This window comes from Leucoraja erinacea, chromosome 28 (assembly GCF_028641065.1).
Source record: "Leucoraja erinacea ecotype New England chromosome 28, Leri_hhj_1, whole genome shotgun sequence".
Classification (NCBI taxonomy): Eukaryota; Metazoa; Chordata; class Chondrichthyes; order Rajiformes; family Rajidae; genus Leucoraja; species Leucoraja erinaceus.
Genome location: NC_073404.1, coordinates 4432901 through 4452848, shown reverse-complemented (window position 1 = coordinate 4452848; position 19948 = coordinate 4432901). Strand labels below are relative to the sequence as shown.

The window sequence follows — 19948 nt, the reverse complement described above, 5'->3', positions numbered from 1 at the left end:
AAGCAACCTGGGCACTACAGCCATTCCCGGGGCAAGCGAGCCGACCTGGGAACTGCAGTTAGTCCTGGGCATGAAGGCAACATTCTGCTATAAACGTTATTGTTACATTGACAGCAAGTCAGCCGTTGAAAATCATAGTCCATTCCTGATGCAACAGTAATCTTAATCAACCCGCCCTTATGTGAACAAAGCCACAATTGTTGCTGATAGAGGTTCTTTATCTGTTATATTTTATTTGTATGGATAGATTCACATAGGAATGTGATGGGTATTCTGCATTTTTAGTGCCATAGAATTTGTTCCTATTTTCTGTGTTTTCATAAGTTATAGGAACAGAATTAGGCCATTTGGTCCATCATGTCTACTCCATCATTCCATTATGGCAGATCTATCTTCCCTTCTCAACCCCATTCTGTCTTCGCCCCATACCCCGACACCCTTACTAGTCAAGAATCTGTCAATCTGCATCTTAAAAAAATCCAATAATCATGTATTGTCTTTCTGCTTAAACATATATTGTCTTTCTGCTGACTGGATAGCATGCAACAAAAGCTTTTCACTGTTCCTCAGTACACGTGACGGTACACTAAACTGACTTGGCCTCCATTGCCATTCGTGGCAATGAATTCCACAGCTTCACGCCCTAATTTTGCAAGTATGACTTTCCTATGTAGTATATTTTCTTTATCTTCTTTTGTGCAGACAATTGAAAGATATTTATATTAATTTGTCCATTTTTTTAAATCAACTTTTCGAAATCAAAGGCTGTGTATTGAGGGAGAGAAAAAGGATTGGTAACTTGGAAATAATTCACCATGGCAATCGTGAGATGAGATATTTTAGTTTAGTGTAGAGTTACAACATGGAAACAGACTCTTTCGCCCACTGAGTCCGCGACGACCAACAATCACCCATCCACTAGTTCTATCCTACACAATTTACACAAGCCAATCTACACATCTTTGGAACGTGTGACAAAACCAGAGCACCTGGAGAAAACCCACCCAGTCACAGAGGGAACATACAAACTCTGTACAGACAGCACCCATAGTCACGATCAAACCTGGGTCTCTGGCGCTGTAAAGCAGGAACTCTACTGCTGCGTCACTGTGCCCTTGTGGCACTGTGCTGCCCTTATTCATTTTTGTTTCCAAGGACAAAAAGGATTGATTCATGCACTTCCTGAAGGACATTTTAAAACCTAATTAGGTTTGATTTTTTTTTCTGATAATACTTGAATTACAGTTTGGGAGCAATGATACAAGACTTGCCAGAATGTTTGAACCATGTTCTGAGGTGAAACCAATGACAAAGGAAGAAACTTGTATTTACATAGCACGTTATCTTGTACATCTATTCAATTTTTTGAGATTACTGAAAGCTTCTGTCTCGGTCTAAAAGGGTTTTGGATGCCATTTGCTGACCCATTCCTGATGCATTTTGGCACCTGTCTTCACTTTTCTCTTATACCTCGAGCACACACTCATCTTCTCCCCATTCTTTGAATCTGCTATCCATAATCACAAATGTTCCATTTGACCATGGTTTGTTCATCCTCCCTGAGCATAAGCTATCTCTTTAGTTTTTTAGTTTTAGGGAAACGGGCACTTTGGCCCACTGAGTCCGCACCGACCAGCGATCCCCGCACATTAACACTACCCTACACAGACTAGCACTAATTTTACATTTGCAGCAAGCCAATTAACCTATAAACGTGTATGTCTTTGGAGTGTGGTAGGAAACCGAAGATCTTGAAGTAAACCCACGCAGGTCACGGGGAGAACGAACAAACTCCGTACAGACAAGCACCTGTCGTCAGGATTGAACCTTGGTCTCTGGTGCAGTAAGGCAGTAGCTCTACCGCTGCACCACCTTGCCACCCTTTTATGCTATTGATCATTATATCCCCTTTTAACATTTCTCAAAGCCCTCTGTGATTTGGGTTTCTATAGTTTAGATGCCACTCCATTTTCATCACTTCTTTTGTTTCTATTTTTACCTATTGCAATTACGAGATATCTATATTACAAGGCAAACATTCCTAACATCGCTCTGTATATCTTTCCCAGACCTTTCCTTTTCTTCATATAGCCCTTTAGTGTGGATTCACATGAAACAAAAATGCATGGCTTAACCTTTCCCATCTCTTCGTAATTAGGCTGTTCCTTCTCTTCCAACCATCTATTGAACAATGCATTTGACATATTGCAATACTGAAACATTGAGGTCATTCTTTGATTCCTGTAATTGCGTAAACATTTCTGTTCTTTGTATTTGCCTGCCTGCTTGACAGTTCCGATTCCTGTTGTCGATCTGGTCCTGTATGCTATTTGGTATTGAGCTGAATTTGTTTCTCTGCCTCCATTGCTGCCTTTTTTTCCCCTTCATAGACGACACAATGAACCCTGAGAAACTCACTGGAAGTCCTTGGAAGATGTAGACAAAAGCACGAAAATACAATATAATGTGGGAAAATGTGAGCTAATCCATTTGATTAGAATCAAAAAGAAAGGTGGAGTTATTTTTAAGTTATCTTTGGGACACACCAACATCTGCAGTGCTTTGTTTCTATAGGAGAGTACAGCATAGGAACGGGCCATTTGGCCCACAATGTTTGTGCCAAAATGATTTATGGGAAATCATTTGACAAGCTAGGCCTACATTTTCTGGACTTTAGTGAAGACGTGACTTGATTGAAACAAGATTCTGAAGACTTTTGGTAGAGTTGATGTGGGAGGATGTTTCCTCGTAGGAGAATCTTTAAAAAGAGGCTAAAAAATAACCCATTTAAGACACAGGAGAGAGTTTTTCTGAATGTTATAAGTTTTTGAATTCTCTTCCTTAAAAGCCATTGAGAGCAGAGTCTCAGGATACTTTTAAGGCTGTGGTAGTTAGATTAGGTGGGAGTGCAGAGTGGAGGTTACAAGCACATTAATCAATCTCTTAATTTAGTTTAGAGATACAGCATGGAAACAGGCCCTTCGGCCCACCGGGTCCACTGCGATCACCCCGTACACTAGCACAATCCCACACACTAGGGTCAATTTACCAAAGCCAATTAACCTACAAACCTGTACGTGTTTGGAATGTGGGAGGAAACATCAGCACCCAGAGAAAACCCACATGGTCAGAGGGAGCACTCGTAGTCAGGATCGATCCAGGATCTCTGGCGCTGTAAGGTAGCAACTTTACAGCTGTGCCAATGTGCCGCCTGTCTCTTATTATAAGGGCAGAGCAAACTTGAGGGGCAAGTAGCCAATCTTATGTTCACACGTCTCTAAGTTATAAGAACATCTCCAGTCTTATTGAATGGGGGAGCAGGCACTAGGGCCTCGATACCCTTCTTGTGTTCATTCCATGTTATGTTCTTGCAACGTTTCATCACTCTTTGCTAAAATGCAGGGACTGGGTTTTACGGGAATGGGATGTAATGCTGTGACTTTATAAGGCATTTGGAGTATTGTGAGCAGTTTTGGGTCCCACACCTGTGGAAGGATGTGTTGGCATTGGAGAAAGTCCACAGAGGAGGTTTACAAGAATGATCCCAGGAATTTGCGGGTTAACATATCATGAGCGTTTGACAACACAGGGCCTGTACTCGCTGGAGTTTAGTAGGATGAGGGGAGGGACCTCATGAAACTTACCGAATAATGAACGGCCTGGATAGTGGATAGGAATAGGATGTTTCCACTCGTAGCCTCAGAATAAAAGGACGTACATTTAGAAAGGAGATGAGGAGGAATTTGGGCAGACGGCTGTGGAGGCCAAGTCATTGGGTATTTATAAGGCACAGATTGACAGATTCATGATTAGTAAGGATGTCAGGGGTTATGGGTAGAAGGATGGAGAATGGGGTTGGGAGGGAAAGATAGATCAGCCATGATTGAATGATGGAGTAGAGTTGATGGGCCGAATGGCCGGATTCTGCTCCTGCGGCTTATGAACTTTGGAGCTTTTACATTTGAACCTTACTGCTCACTTTTCATAGTTTGGAACAACAGCATTGTTTGCTTATTGAGTCCCAGTCCTATCAGTACATTGATCTGAACCAGGTTCCATTGTCAGCCTGTGCCTCGAGGAAATCATTTTCAGCACCTTTCATTTTTCAAATACCTTTAATGAGTTTGCCTTGATTGATCTGCTCAATTACCTGCTCCGTCAACTGTTTCTGGAAGCTATTTTCACATTTTTCAGTCATGTCAGAGGAACTAACACATAAATCGAATCGAATATAGCTTGCAATCCAAATATAGATTGGCAAACCTCAATACGAACAGATTATTACAATGTTTTAAAGAAGGAACAGCAGATGTTGGAAAATCGAAGGTCGACAAAAATGTTATTCAAAATGCCGGCAGAACATCAACCGCCTCAACTTCTCCACTCTCCTGTCTCACTCCAATCTCTCCCTCCCCCCCTGAACGTACTGCCATCGACTCACTCTGCAACACCCCAGACTGGGTTATCAAACCCCCCGACAAGGGAGGTGCCGTGGTAGTCTGGCGCGTCGATCTCTACAAAGCTGAGGCCACGCGCCAACTCTCGGACACCTCCTCCTACTTACCCCTGGACCATGACCCCATAGACGAGCACCAGGCCACCATCTCTAGCACCATCACTGACCTCATCCACTCCGGCTCCCTGCCCTCCCAAGCCTCCAACTTCATCGTTCCCCAGCCCCCACGGCCCCCTTCTCCCCAAAATCCACAAACCTGACTGTCCTGGTAGACCCATTATCTCTGCCTGTTTGTCCCCTACCAAACTTATTTCCACATACCTTGACTCCATCCTATCCCCCACCTGGTTAAATCTCTCCCTACCTATGTTCAAGACGCCTCAGACACTCTCCGTCGTCTCCGGGCATTCCATTCTCAAGGCCCCCATCCTCTCATCTTCACCATGGACGTCCAGTCACTCTACACCTCCATCCCCCACCAGGAGGGTCTCAAAGCCCTCCAGTTCTTCCTCGACCGGAGAATCAACCTATACCCATCCACTGATACTCTCCTCTGCTTCCCTACCATTTCTTGACCTCACTATTTCCATCGCAGGTGATAGACTTCTGACTGACACCCACTATAAACCCACTGACTCTCATGGCTATCTAGACTACACTCCTTCCCACCCTGCTTCCTGTAAGGACTCCATCCCCTACTCACAATTCCTCCATCTACGTTGCATCCGCTCCCAGGATGAGGTGTTCCATGCCAAGGCATAGGAGATGTCCTCATTCTTCAGGGAACAGAGGTTCCCCTCCCTTACTATAGATGAGGCTCTCACCAGGGTCTCTTCCATACTCCGTAATACTGCTCTCTTTCCCCATCCCCCCACTCATAACAAGGGCAGAGTCCCCCTAGTCCTCACCTTTCACCCCACTAGCCGTCACATACAACAAATAGTCCTCCGTCATTTTTGTCACCTCCAACGTGACCCCATCACTCACCACATCTTCCCATCTCCCTCCCCCCCCGTCTGCTTTTCGCAAAGACCGCTCCCTCCGTAACTCCCTGGTCAATTCTTCCCTTCCCTCCCGCACCATCCCCATCCCGGGCACTTTCCCTTGCAACCGCAAGAGATGCTGCACTTGTCGCTTTACTTCCCCCCTCGACTCCATTCAAGGATGCAAGCAGTCGTTCCAGGTGCAACGGAGGTTCACCTGCACCTCCTCCAACCTCATCTATTGCATCCGCTGCTCTAGATGTCAGCTGATCTACATCGGTGAGATCAAGCGTAGGCTTTGCGATCGTTTCGCCGAACACCTCCGCTCAGTCCGCATTAACCAACCTGATCTACCGGTGGCTCAGCACTTCAACTCCTCCTCCCATTCTGAATCCGACCTCTCTGTCCTGGGCCTCCTCCATGGCCAGAGTGAGCACCACCGGAAATTGGAGGAGCAGCACCTCATATTCCGTTTGGGCAGTCTGCACCCTAGCGGCATAAACATTGAATTCTCCAATATCCAGTATTCAGAATTGGGGTATCCAGAACCCCAATTCTCCCCCCACCCTACATCAGTCTGTAGAAGGGATTTGGCCCAAAACTTTGCCTATTTCCTTCGCTCCATAGATGCTGCTGCACACGCTGAATTTCTCCAGCACTTTTGTCTACCTTATTACAATGTTTGATGTTCTCAATGTAACGGGCTGCTTATCTAATGAAGATAGACACAAAATGCTGGAGTAACTCAGCGGGTCAGGCAACATCACTGAAAAAAAGGAATAGGTGTTTCGGGTCAAGAAGAGTCTTGACCCAATACATCGCCTATTCCTTTTCTTCAGAGATGCTGCCTGACCCGCTGAGCTACTCCAGCATTTTGTGTTTATCTTTGGTGTAAACCAGCATCTGCAGTTCCTTCCTACACTGCTTATTCAATGAAGTTCCTTAATCATAGTGTTGCACAGATGGTTTTATTAATCTGAGGAAGTATCCTTGAGTTGAATAGTTAACTCTCCACAAAATCTGCATGGCTTGCTCAGTATTTTCAGCATTTTCTGTTTTTTTAGTTTAGTTGTCAGCTGTTATTTATTTTAACATTTTCAAAATATTACCTATTGCATACATTTAAATGTATTATTTAAAAATCATGACAAATAATTACAACGATGTGACTAGTATTAAAATAGAAAGATTATTTTTGTTTTTAGCACAGTGATTCTAATGTTTGCTAAATTATTCAGTGCCTTTTAATACATTCAAAGCTTTCAGCAAAGGGGGCGGCGTGGTGGCGCAGCTGGTAGAGCTGCTGCCTCACAGCGCCAGAGACATGGGTTTGATGCTGATCTCAGGTGCAGTTTGTGTGGAGTTTGCATGTTCTCCCCATGACTGCGTGGGTTTTGCTCCACTTTCCTCCTACGGCCCAAAGCCGTGCGGGTTTGTAGGTTAATTGGCCTCTGTATGTTGTCTCCAGTATGTAGGGAGTGAATGAGAAAGTGGGATAACATAGTTATTTGGGTTTAAGAAAGAACTGCAGATGCTGGAAAATCGAAGGTACATAAAAAAGCTGGAGAAACTCAGCGGGTGCAGCAGCATCTATGGAACGAAGGAAATAGGCAACGTTTTGGGCCGAAACCCTTCTTCAGACTGATGGGGGTGGGGGGGGGGGGGGGGGGCAGGGAGAAGCACACACAGGAGGAGGAGGAGCCCAAGGGCTGAGGGAGGGATAGGAAGGGGAGGAGACAGCAAGGGCTAACAAAATTCGGAGAATTCAATGAACATAGTTAGTTTAGTTTATGTCACATGTACCGAGGTACAGTGTATAGCTTTTGTTGCATGCTAACCAGTCAGCGGAAAGACAATTACATTACATGATTACAATCGAGCCCTTCACAGTGTACAGATACATGATTAAGGGAATATCATGAATGACGTTCAGTACAAGATAAAGCCAGTAGATTCGGATCAATGATAGTCCAACGTAGATAGTAGTTCTGGACTGCTCTCTAGTCGTAGTAGGATGGTTCAGTTGCTTGATAACAGCTGGGAAGAAGCTGTCCCTGAATCTGGAGGTGTGCATTTTCACACTGCTATATCTTTTGCCCGATGGGAGAGGGGGAGAAGAGGGTGCATCCCATCTTTGATTATGCTGCTGGCCTTGCTGAGGCAGTGTGGGGTATAAAGGGAGTCCGTGGAAGGGAGATTGGCCTGTGTGAATCTCTGCAATTTCTTGCAGTCTGGGATGGAGCTGTTCCCAAACCTTGCTGTGATGCATCAGTGGGCCGAAGGACCTGTTTCCGTGCTGTATCTCTAAAATCTATAATGAAACTGGGTATTATGGAAAGCAGTATTTAGATTATGGTGCTCGGCTCCACTTTTAATTTGAGTTAACTTTTCCTATGATGATATTGGCACAGATGAGTCAGGTATGGGAACATAGATTATTTTTAACCTCTGATTTTTATTTTAATAGAACTTGGAAATGGAGCATCAACATTTCCTCACATTAAGGAACTTAAAATGGAATACCAGACTCTTTGAACTAGATTCCCTTGTGTTGTTGGCTTCCGCGGAGCCGCCTGCTAAATTGTTCTTGCCCAAGAGTTATATAGCTGAATAACATAATTCTTGCAACAGTGTCACTGTAATTTCAATAAGGTGCAGAGATGAATTGATATATTTATGCAATTCTATTGCAGCCATTTCCTCCCATTATGATTTATATTAAAGTGTTTTGGCAGACATGCAATACTGTGAAACGCGCCAGATTAAACTGGAGAGGTTAATTGGTTAAGGTTTTATCCTTCGAGATGCGCTGTTGTGAAGCTGCAACACAAGTGAAGTGTTAGCTATTATTATTCTGTCACTGATATCAATATCATTTCGAGCTAATCACCGTTAAACATAGTTAAACGTTAAACTTAGTTAACTGTACAACTCCCCTCCCCCCTTCTGTTGTGGGGTAGACTGACTCCCCTTCTCCCCCCCTCCCCAATTTCCATGCTATACCCCTCATCTAAACCAACCTCGATTCCCCCATGGATATTTTATCACGAGATGTTCTATAAGACAAAGTTTCTCAGGAACAAAAAAAGTGATGTTACTTTCAGCAGATCCACATTGAGTAAGACTGACACGAAATGCTGGAGTAACTCAGCGGGACAGGCAACAACTCTGGAGAGAAGGAATGGGTCTGAAGAAGGGTCTTGACTGGAAACGTCACCCATTCCTTCTCTCCAGAGATGCTGCCTGTCGCACTGAGTTCGTCCAGCATTTTGTGTCCACCTTCAATTTAAACCAGCATCTGCAGTTCTTTCCTAAGACTGAATCTGGCACCCTCGGGACTGGTGGTGTTGGACTAGCACATTTTTTAATTCTCTTCGTGATGGACGTGACATTAAAATAATTTTTCTACTGAACCTGGTAAGTTCAAAGGGGGGAAAAAAAGGACATAAATTGCCGGAGTCAGGCCACATCTCCAACATGGATAGAACCAGAAGGTGAGCGGGCAAAGAATTATTAGAATCTGAGGGGTAACCTTTTCACACAAAGGGTGGTGGGTGTATGGAACGAGCTGCTGGAGGAGGCAGGTGAGGCAGGTATTATCGCAAGGTTTAAGAAACAGTTAGGCAGGTGCATGGATGGGACAGATTTAGAGGGATGCGGGCCAAAGACGGGCAGGTGCGATTCGTGTAGATGGGACATGTGGGTCAGTGTGGGCAAGTTGGGCCGAAGGCTAAGACTCTGAGGTAACCATGTTCCATCAGGATTTCAGAATGGTCATATTGCAGATTATTAGATTTTAACTGTATCCATGTTTCAGCTATCCGTTCTCCAGAAATGATGCCTGACCAACTGAATTACTCCAACATTATTCAGACTGATCGCTAACTAATCCTTCCTCATTACACAATACCCAGTCTAGGATGGCCTGCCCTCTAGTCGGTTCCTCTACATATTGCTTTAAAAACCCATCCTGTATACATTCGAGGAAATCCTCCTCCTCAGCAATGTTACCAAGTTGGTTGGCCCAAACTATATGTAGATTAAAGCCACCCATGATAACCGTTGTCCCTTTGCCACACGCATCCCTGCTTGATGCTATCTCCAACCTCCCTGCTGCTGTTTGGTGGTCTGTACACCAATTCAACAAGCGTTTTCTGCCCTTGACTATTTCGCAGTTAGTTCTACCCATACTGATTCTACAGCTTCCAGGCTAATGTCTCTCCTTGCTATTGCATTAATCTCCTCTTTAACCAGCAATGCCACCCCACCTCCTCTTCCTTTCTGTCTATCCTTCCTGAATATCGAATACCCCTGCATGTTTAGCTCCCAGCCTTGTTCACCCTGGAGCCATGTCTCCGTAATTCCATCTATATCATATCCCTTAACTACTAACTGCGCATTCAATTCATCCACCTTATTACGAATGCTCCTCGCATTAAGGCACAAAGCTTTCAGGTTAGTTTTTCTTATCTCACTTCTGCCTTTTGCTTCTGTCCACGTTTTATGGCCCTCTGCCTCCTTGCATTGGTTCCCATCCCCCTGCCCTGTTAGTTTAAACGTGACCTTTCCTACACTCTCTTTCCCGTTAACTGCACGCATACGCTTCCACGTTGTTGACTCCACCCCCCTTCTGTTTAGTTTAAACTCACCCGTGTAGCACTAGCAAACCTGCCTGCAGAATGTCGGTCTCCTTCCAATTAAGGTGCAATCCATCCCTTTTGTACAGGTCACCCCTGCCCCAGAAGAGATCCCAGTGATCTAGAAATCTAAATGCCTGCCCCCTGCACCAACTCCTCAGCCACACATTCAGATCCCCTATCTCCCTGTTCCTACCCTCACTAGCACGAGGTACTGGAAGCAACCCAGAGATGACCACCCTAGAGGTCCTGCTTTTCAGCCTCCTACCTAGTTCTCTATACTCACGTTTCAGAACCTCCTTCCTCTTCTTACCCAAGTCATTTGTTCCCACAGGTGTAGTGGTCAGAGACACCAGCAGTGCCCCGGACTTCCCACATCCTGCAACAAATGCAGTGCAATGACATTCCTGCCATCACAAGGTTAAATATTTAAATGACACACACAACAGATTCAAGTGTAGCCTCCTCCCCGATGACTCTTGAGCCAAAGACTCGCACTTTACCTCACCAAGGCCGCGCCTAACAGGCCGCTCAGATAATAGACAATAGCTGCAGAGAGTAGGCCATTCGGCCCTTCGAGCCAGCACCGCCATTCTATGTGATCATGGCTGATCATCATCCCCAATCAGTACCCCGTTCCTACTTTCTCCCCGTATCGCCTGACTCCGCTATCTTTAAGAGCCCTATCTGGCTCTCACTTGAAAGTATCCAGAGAACCGGCCTCCACTGTTCTCTTTGGCAGAGAATTCCACAGACTAACCACTCTCTTAGAAAGTTCTTAGAAAGATCTTAGAAAGCGCGAGTTGGAGTGAGGAGTGGGATTGGTGATCTTATTTGGTCTTGAAGTATTACAATGGAATTCTTTAGATGGACGAACTTTCACTTTATAATCTCTATTGAACAGATCTCGGAGTACTATCTCCATGCTGCAGCCAAAATGTTAGCCTAACTTGTAAGGTCCATTCTTGGAATGTTATACCCAGGCCAAAATGTACCTTGAGGAAAAGGATATTGGCCTCTGTGCCACTATCCCAAGTGCCGTTATTGTCAACAAGCTTACAGTAGTGTATTGCTACTAATGCACAAAGCTAGATCTATGGTTAGAGCACACGAGTTTACATTTCCCAAATTTCTCTCGATAGCATGTTAAATAATTTAATCACTTCTAATCAGTTTTTTTTAGTTTTTTTAAATTATTTTTATTAGAAGTACGGTAAATTACAATACTACACAACACATATCATGTAAGTTAAGCGATAAATAATGGCTAGGACATCCGAAGAGATTCTAGAAAGTTCACCTGCTGCAGCTGAATTTTTTTTCAAAGATCCCATGGAATAATTTGAAGAGCATGGATGCTCACCAGCCTTTTACTTTAGTTTAATTTAGAGATACAGCGTGGAAACAGGCCCTTCGGCCCACTGAGTCAGCGCCGGCCAGCGATCACTCGTACACTAGTTCTATCCTATATGCAAGTGACTATTTCCAGGAGCCATTTATCCTACAAACCTGCACATCTTTGGAATGTGGGAGGAAATCAGAGCACCCGGAGAAAACCCACGCGGTCACAGGGAGAATGTATGGACAGCACCCGTAGTCAGGATCAAACCTGGGTCTCTGGTGCTGTAAGGCAGCAACCCTACAGCTGAACCACAGAGCCATCCCATTTGATAGTTGTTCCTCAGCCAGTACTTCTGCAATGTAAATGTGGCTTTAAATTACAATGGGAAATCCTGAAATTCAAAAAGTGTTTACTTAAATGTGAATATATATCTTTGAAAAAGATTTGATTGGAGCCATCATTGGTTTCAACGGGGTGATACTATATGGTGAGGAATTGGTTTGCATGAAAATAAAAGGCTTTGGACTGAATTGTCTAAGTTTTTGATTTGAGGTTGATCCCGGGCGTAACTGCTAACTTGTTCCAGAGAGCCCAAAAGAGTAGGAACAGCACCCCTATAAGTCCAAGCAAATGTAAACCTGTAGGCATGGGGTTAATTACGCTGTTAAATAATGGTTTCAACACAAAACACGGTGGCGCAGTGGTAGAGTTACTGCCTTACAGTGCCAGAGACCGGGGTTCAATCCTGACTACGGGTGCTGTCTGTACGGAGTTTGTACGTTCTCCCTGTTACCTGGGTGGGTTTTCTCCGGGATCTCTGGTTTCCTGCCACACTCCAATTACATACAGCTATGTAGGCTAATTGGCTTGGTAAAATTGTAAATTGCCCCTTTTGTGTGTACGATGGCGTTAGTGTACAGGGATCGCCAGTCGGCATGGGATCGGTGGGCCGAAGGGCCTGTTTCTGCAGCGTATCTCTATCTCTAAACAAATATGGTGATTTAATGCATTTATCAAACATGGAAGGATGTAAAACTCAGCTTTGGAATGCCTGCCAATTCAGAATGCCACTTCTCGCTGTGTGCGACCTTTTAATTCATTCAAATTATGCCATTATGGGATCTTGTTACAGCAGTTATTCTGATAACTTGTGAAATTGGCTTTATGATTGTTTGTTTTCAAGTGTGTTAAGCCCAAGTTAGTGAAATGATGCTTTTCCCAAGGCTGTTCGAATCCTAAATTTCAGAAGGTCACGTTACTTTGCACGAAAAAGTACCATTGAATTTCTACAAAGGCTGTTGGTGCGACTAACTTAGCTGCTGAGCAGTAAATTTATACTTGTCAATTGCACTTACGTGTTGTCAATATTTCCTGTTTTAAGTTACAATCAGAAATTGTTGGTGCTGTGAACACGATGAAATATCATCTGCTCACTCTAATTGAACAATTACACCACCTGCTTAAATTGTAGGCATTTTTCAAAATCAGTGCTTTGCAACTCTTTGGAGCTAAACTGCAATTAAGCACTCGGAAGAGGGCTCTTGGTTGAATGTAACAGGCTCAAATGCATTGACGGTGTGGATAAGTGGATTATTGACTTTAGATTTTAGAGATGCAGCGTGGAAACAGGCACTTTGGCCCACTGAGTCCGTGCCAACCAGCGATCCCCATGCATTAGAACTATCCTACACACTACGAGTCAATTTACAATTTTTACCAAAGCCAATTAACCTACAAACTTGCACGTCTTTGGCGTGTGGGAGGAAACCGGAGCACCCGGAGGAAACCCACGCAGTCACAGGGAGAACGTACAAACTCTGTACAGACAGCACCCGTGGTCAGGATCGAACCCAGGTGTCTGGCGCTGTGAGGCAGCAACTCTACCACTGCATCATTGTGACACCGAATTATGTTGTGTAGGTATTTGGAAGCTTTTTTTGCTATCTATTTATATAGAAAGCATACCATCGGGTTACACTGCAGCTTTGTTTCAGAACAGCTCTGCCCAAGACCCCAACCCATCTACACTTCACACTGCCTCAGAAAATCAGCCGACGTAATCAAAGACTTGTCCCATCCTGGCCATTCCTTCTTCTCCCTACTTTCATCGGGCAAAAGGAACAGAAGCTTGGAAGCGCACACCACCAGACTTGGGAACAGCCATTATCATGCTTCTGAGTGGTCCTTCCATAAGCTAGGATATCAATTCACTTCTACCCATTGGGGACTTTGGGCTTTGTCTATAGAACTGATGCACTACAATGCTGAGAACTATATTCTGCACTCTGTATCTTCCCCTTTTCATTACCTATTGTACCTGAGTTTGACTTGATTGTATTTATGTGTAAATACAATCTGATCTGATTGGATAGTTTGCCATGCAACGCTTTTCACTGTACCTCTGAACATGTGACAATAATAAACTTAAACCTAAATTTCCAGAAGGCATTTGAGAACATGGCACATTAAAGGTTATCATGGCAAATTAAGATTGATGGTGTCGGACATAATATGCTGGCATGGAATGAGATTGGCAGGCTGACAGGAAATAAAGTTGGCAAAATATAATAAACAATGAGATAGGCTTCTGGCCACGGATAGATATGGATAGGTTAAGTGATTGAGCAAAGATTTGGCTAAAGTATTATTAGGGGAAAAATATGAAGTTATTTATTTGAACATTAAAATAAAGCAGAATATTACCTAAATGTTGAGAGATTACCTCACGCTGCCTCGGCAAGGCCAGCAGCATAATCAAAGACGAGTCGCGCCCAGGCCATTCCCTCTTTCCCCCCCCCCCCCACTCCCATCAGGCAAAAGGTATAAAAGTGTGAAAACACACCTCCAGATTCAGGGACAGTTTCTTCCTAGCTGTTATCAAGCAACTGAATCAGTCTACCACAACCAGGGAGCAGCGCTGAACTACTATTTACCTCTTTGGTGACCTTCGGACTACCCATGATCGGACTTTGCTAGCTTTACCTTGCACTAAACGTTATTCCCTTATCATGTATCTATACACTCTAAATGGATCGATTGTAATCATGTATTGTCTTTCTGCTGACTGGTTATCGCTCAACAAAAAAGCTTTTCACTGTACCTCTGTTCACATCTTCTTCTTCTTCTTTCGTGTCCATCTTCCATGTTTCAAATGTTGACACGGCTGTCTTCGTCCGTCCTGAAACGGACGCAAGCTTCCGGCGACAATCAGTGGGAGCCTCCCCTTGTTGCAAAAGATGATGGTGGTAGCAGAATTAGCTCGGGATACTTCCGGTTTCCAGCCCCGCGATGTGGACGCTTCTGCTATGGGGCCTCTGTACACGTGACAATAAACAATAGACCAAACTTTAAAGAAAAAAGATTGCAGAATTGTGATGTAGACCGATCCAGGTGTTTCATGCTTTGTAGAAGACTAGTATGCAAGTACAGCAGATAAATTACACTTGGGCGACACAGTGGCGCTGCGGTAGAGCGGCTGCCTCACAGCGCCAGAGACCTGGATTCAATCCTGACTACGGGTGCTGTCTGCCAAGTTTGTACGTTCTCCCTGTGATGCAGTGGATTTTCACTGGGTACCCTCGTTCCCTCCCAAATTGGGCTAAGGGCATGTTTCCGTGCAGTGTAAGAAGGGCATATATTTAGGGTAGTTTTTAAATGCTCTATGCTGTGCACAGTTTTATATTTAATAATGCTTCCCATAATTTTTTTATGTTAAAATTATTACAGAACTTGCCAAAGAGTGTTTTTTAAATTGTGTGTTAAATTTGGTTCATTCCTCACTGCACTACAGATACCATCGGCAAATGTAAGTTTCGGACACACAATGAAATATATTTATGTGACTCGGCAATCAAATTAGACGAGAAAAAGATGTGTGTAAAAAAAATAAAATAAATGTATATCATGTATATCTTATTACTAAAAGTCTGATCTCGACCGCTTTTGGCCCACTGTGGTGCGATTTCCGAGAGAAAGCCGCCACCTACGGCCGTCATTTTTGGCCACCTCGCTCAGAGCCCACGTCCGCCTTTCTGGACCAGAGGATTTTTCCCATCGATGAAAAATCAGAGATATTAATGTTTATTAAAAAAAAATCACAATTCTCTCTGCTGCCCCTGCTGGAGGGAGTGAGAGGGACTGTAAAACCAGGAAGTGGTGTGCCTCACTCAGTCTCTGCAAGATGGAGGTCCCGTCTCTCTGAGCTCTGAATAACACTGAACACATGTCTACTCAACTGTGAGTCCCTTTAATGTGGTTTGAAAATGAAAATATGGTTGGTTTGAAGTAAAAAGGCACTGCCTGCAAATGGTTGTTTAGGGGGTTTGGGTTGAAGTAAAAAGGCACAACTGCAAATGGTGGTTTGGGTGCTTTAGCTTGAAGTTAAAAGGCACTACTGCAAATGGTGGTTTGGATGCTTTAGCTTGAAGTAAAAAGGCACAACTGCGAATGGTGGTTTGGGTGCTTTGGGTAACTTCCTGTTTGCACTGTATATTGATTTTAGATAAAACGCTACCACTTATGGCTGTGATTTTTGGCCATCTTACTCAGTCCCCCTCCGCTCAGCAGGTGAAGATGAAATAAAAGTGTTATTAGTGTTTAAGAAATGTTGGAAATCTCTCCTGCCAATTATGCCATGAAGGCCACACCTTTTTCGGTGGGAGGGGGAGGATGTTATAAAGCCCGGAAGTGTGGGTGTGGCTCAGTCTCTGCATGATGGGGGAGGGAGAAGTCACGACTCTGAGCTGTGAATCAACTGAACACACTGAATGTCTACTGAACTGTGATGTTGGTGTTTTGTGTGGTTTTATGGTGGTTTCACCCTGCATGAAATGGTATGAAACTGCATTTGAATGTGGTGGCCTTGCACCTTGCATGAAATGGTATGAAGCTGCATTTGAATTTGGTGGCGTTGCACCCTGCATGAAGTGGTATGAAGCTGCATTTGAATTTGGTGGCCTTGCACCCTGCTGAAAGTGGTATGAAACGGCACATGAATTTGGTGGCCTTGGATCCAGCTTGAAGTGGTAGGAAAATGGATTTGAATTTGGTGGCCTTGCACCATGCTTGAAATGGTAGGAAAAATTTCAAGGAATAGCTGCTTGAAAGGTAATTTCAACTGCCAACCCACCAGCCGTGAGTGAGCTGCCAGCACATCAGGCTTGAGGGATTGAGCTGCCACCCCAAGAACCCATACCAGCGCTCCAGAAAGCCCCCCCACTGGCCACCAATATTGGAGCTGGTGGAGAGGTGGAATATTGCGTTGGGGGATCAGCCCTCCCGTGTGAACATGGGACCCAACGGGTCCCACTTAGTCTAGTACATATATGTATTTTAGTTTTAGAGATAAAGCGGCCATCGACCAACAGAGTCCGCATCCACCAGCGATCCCTGCACATTAACACAACCCTACACACACAAGGGTTTTTTGTTTTTTTTTGCATTTATACCAAGCCAATGAACCTACAAACCTATATGTCTTTGGAGTGTGGGAGGAAATCAAAGATCTCGGAGAAAACCAAATGTAGGTCAAGACGAGAACGTACAAACCCCATATAGACAAACACCTGTAGTCGGGATCGAACCCGGGTCTCTGGTGCTGTAAGGCAGCAACTCCACCACTGCGCCACCATGCTGCTCCTTACAATATATTGAGTAACATTAACGTTGAGGTACCAGACTTTGTTCACTATGTCCTGCTGCAATAACCCTCGATATTTTCCCCAACTTCTTCCTGCTGGAATACAATGCACATTAAATCTTTCAAGATGAAAGGCTTGTGGTGTGGGAGGGACGTGGGTGCAGGTAGGGTGCAGGTGAGTGACCTCCTTATGAAGGCTTAGACAAACTCCAAACTCACTCAACACAGTATCCTTGAAGGATTTGGACAAATAACCTTTGTCCTGTCTCTGCTCAATTGTTTGCAGAACTAAAAAACGGTGGCACAATGGTCGAGTAGCTGCCTGATCGTGCCTACAGTACAAGAGAAGTGGGTTCGATCATGATTACTAGTGCTGTCTGTATGGGATTTGTATGTTCTCCCTGTGACCACATAGGTTTCCTCCAAGATCTTCGGTTTCCTCCCACACTCCAAAGACGTACGGGTCTGTAGATTAATTGGCATGGTATAAATATAAATTGTCCCTAGTGAGGGTAGGAGAGTGTTAATGTGCCAGGGACGCTGGTCGGTGCGGACTTGGTGGACCGAATGTGTATCTCTAAACTAAACAAAAACCTGGAATTCAAACTAATGAGTGGCAATAAAGTCCCATTCTTCCCATTATTATCTTTTAAAATGGATGTCAATTATATCAGTATAATTGCAGAGAATTGTACACACAGCCCAGACCATCACACAAACCAACCTCCCTTCCATTGAATCCATTACACCTCATGCTGCCTTGGCAAGACCACCAGTATAATCAAGGACCAGTCTCGCCCCAGTCACTTCCTCTCCTCCCCTCTCCTGTCAGGTAAGTGGAGCGGAGGTGTGAAAACGCATATCTCCGGATTCTGGGACAAGTTTTTCCCAGCTGTTATCAGGCAACTGAATCATCCTGTCAACCACTAGTCCTGAGTTACTATTTCCCTCACTGGAAACCCTTGGGTTGCCTTTAATCGGACTTGACTGGACTATATCTTGCACTTGATTCCCTTTATCATGTATCTGTACACTGTAGACGGCTCGATTGTGATCATGTATTGTCTTTCCGCTGACTGGTTAGCACGCAACAAAAGCTTTTCACTGTACATCGGTTCACGCGACAATAAACTAAACTAAACTAATTTGGGTTGGGCTTCCACAAAGTCACTGACTGTGGACCGCTTTGTTTCTATTGCAGTCCCAGCTCCCATTCCTGTTACAACCCCATCCCCGAGCAAGAAACATGCACTTTTGGAAGCTGCGGGACCAAGCAACGTGGCCATCAACGTCATCTCTGCCAACATGGACTCATTTGCACGTGGCAGAACTGCAGTTCTCAAACAACAACCAATTCGCATGGAAGCTGCCCACTTTGGAGACTTGGGTAAGATTGACTCGGGTTGAGCCCACGATGCATAGTTCAATAACGATTATCTCTGCATATTCTCAGTTGATGTTAGAACGATAATGTGATATTTTTGAAGTGCTGGTGCCATTACTGTCCGTGGGGTTTGGGTTTGAGACCAAGGAAGAAAATAGATGCATAATCTCTGTTAGTGTGACTAGTCTGTGGTCAGGGCCACAAATGCATTGCTAATTTTCTAACTATAAGCTGGGGTTAAAATTACTAAAGCTACAATGATGCAACATTTTTAAGACCGTCAATAAATTAATTTAACAATGTGCCATGTATTGTTAAAAATATTAGGAAGATTATCTCTAGAAGTATAGGAATTACTTTTATATTCATTTACATTTGATCCTTTAGAATGTTTTTCAAACCTCTTTGGATATTGCTCTAATTGTCCTTTTAGTGTTCATAGAGTTGCATCTACGTCAAGAGTGCTTTATTGCCATGTGTCCCAGACAGAACAATGACATTCTTACTTGCAGCAGCACAACACAATATGTAAACATAGTACACTGTAAACAGTACCATAAATGATAAGAAAAGTTCAGTGTGTGTGTATACATGTACATATTCACACACACACACACACACACACACACACACACACACACACACACACACACACACACACACACACACACACACACACACACACACACACACACACACACACACACACACACACACACACACACACACACACACCCACACACACACACACAACAACACACACACACACACACACACCACAACAAACACTAATAACAATAATAGTCTATGCAGTTCAGAGCTTATTTGGAGGTTGTGTAAGAAGGAACTGCAGATGCTGGAAAATCGAAGGTAGACAAAAATGCTGGAGAAACTCAGCGGATGTAGCAGCATCTATGGAGCGAAGGAAATAGGCAACGTTTCGGGCCGAAACGTTGCCTATTTCCTTCACTCCATAGATGCTGCTGCACCCGCTGAGTTTCTCCAGCATTTTTTGTCTACCTTATTTGGAGGTTGTAGTGTTTAATAGCTTGGTGGCTGTCGGGAAGAAGCTGTTCCTGAACCTGGGCATTACAGTTTTCAAGCTGTTGTACCTTCTTTCTGATGGCAGGGATAAAATGAGTGTGTGGCCAGGGTGGTGTGGGGCTCTGATGATGCAGGCTGCCTTTTTGAGGCAGCGACGCCGGTAAATCCGTTCGATGGTGGGGAGGTCAAAACCCGTGAAGGACTGGGCAGTGTTGCACTGGGTACTTACAAAATTAGTCGTCTGTAATGAGTGTGTAAAATAGTCGCCCCAATGTAACTGTAATGAGTGTGTAAAATATTACCCACTGTTCCAGGGAAAACAGTCCCACCCTATCCAATATCTCCTTATAACAGAGGGTCTCCAACCCAGGCAGCTTCCTTGTGAACCTTTTATTTTTTTTGTTCCCGCTCAAGTTTAATCACATCTTGTGGTGGCCAGGACTCCACGTGCAGTCATTTGCATA

General features: G+C 44.2%; 1 protein-coding gene across 2 annotated transcripts in view; it reads left to right on the top strand.

Moving 5' to 3' along the window:
• Positions 1–19948, top strand: part of akap10 (A kinase (PRKA) anchor protein 10) — a 113044-nt gene that overhangs the window by 34259 nt on the left and 58837 nt on the right. For both annotated transcript variants that reach the window (XM_055657557.1, XM_055657556.1), the window contains exon 3: positions 18258–18443. In XM_055657557.1, coding sequence (XP_055513532.1) covers positions 18258–18443 — 186 coding nt within the window. The remainder of the gene's footprint in view (positions 1–18257; positions 18444–19948) is intronic.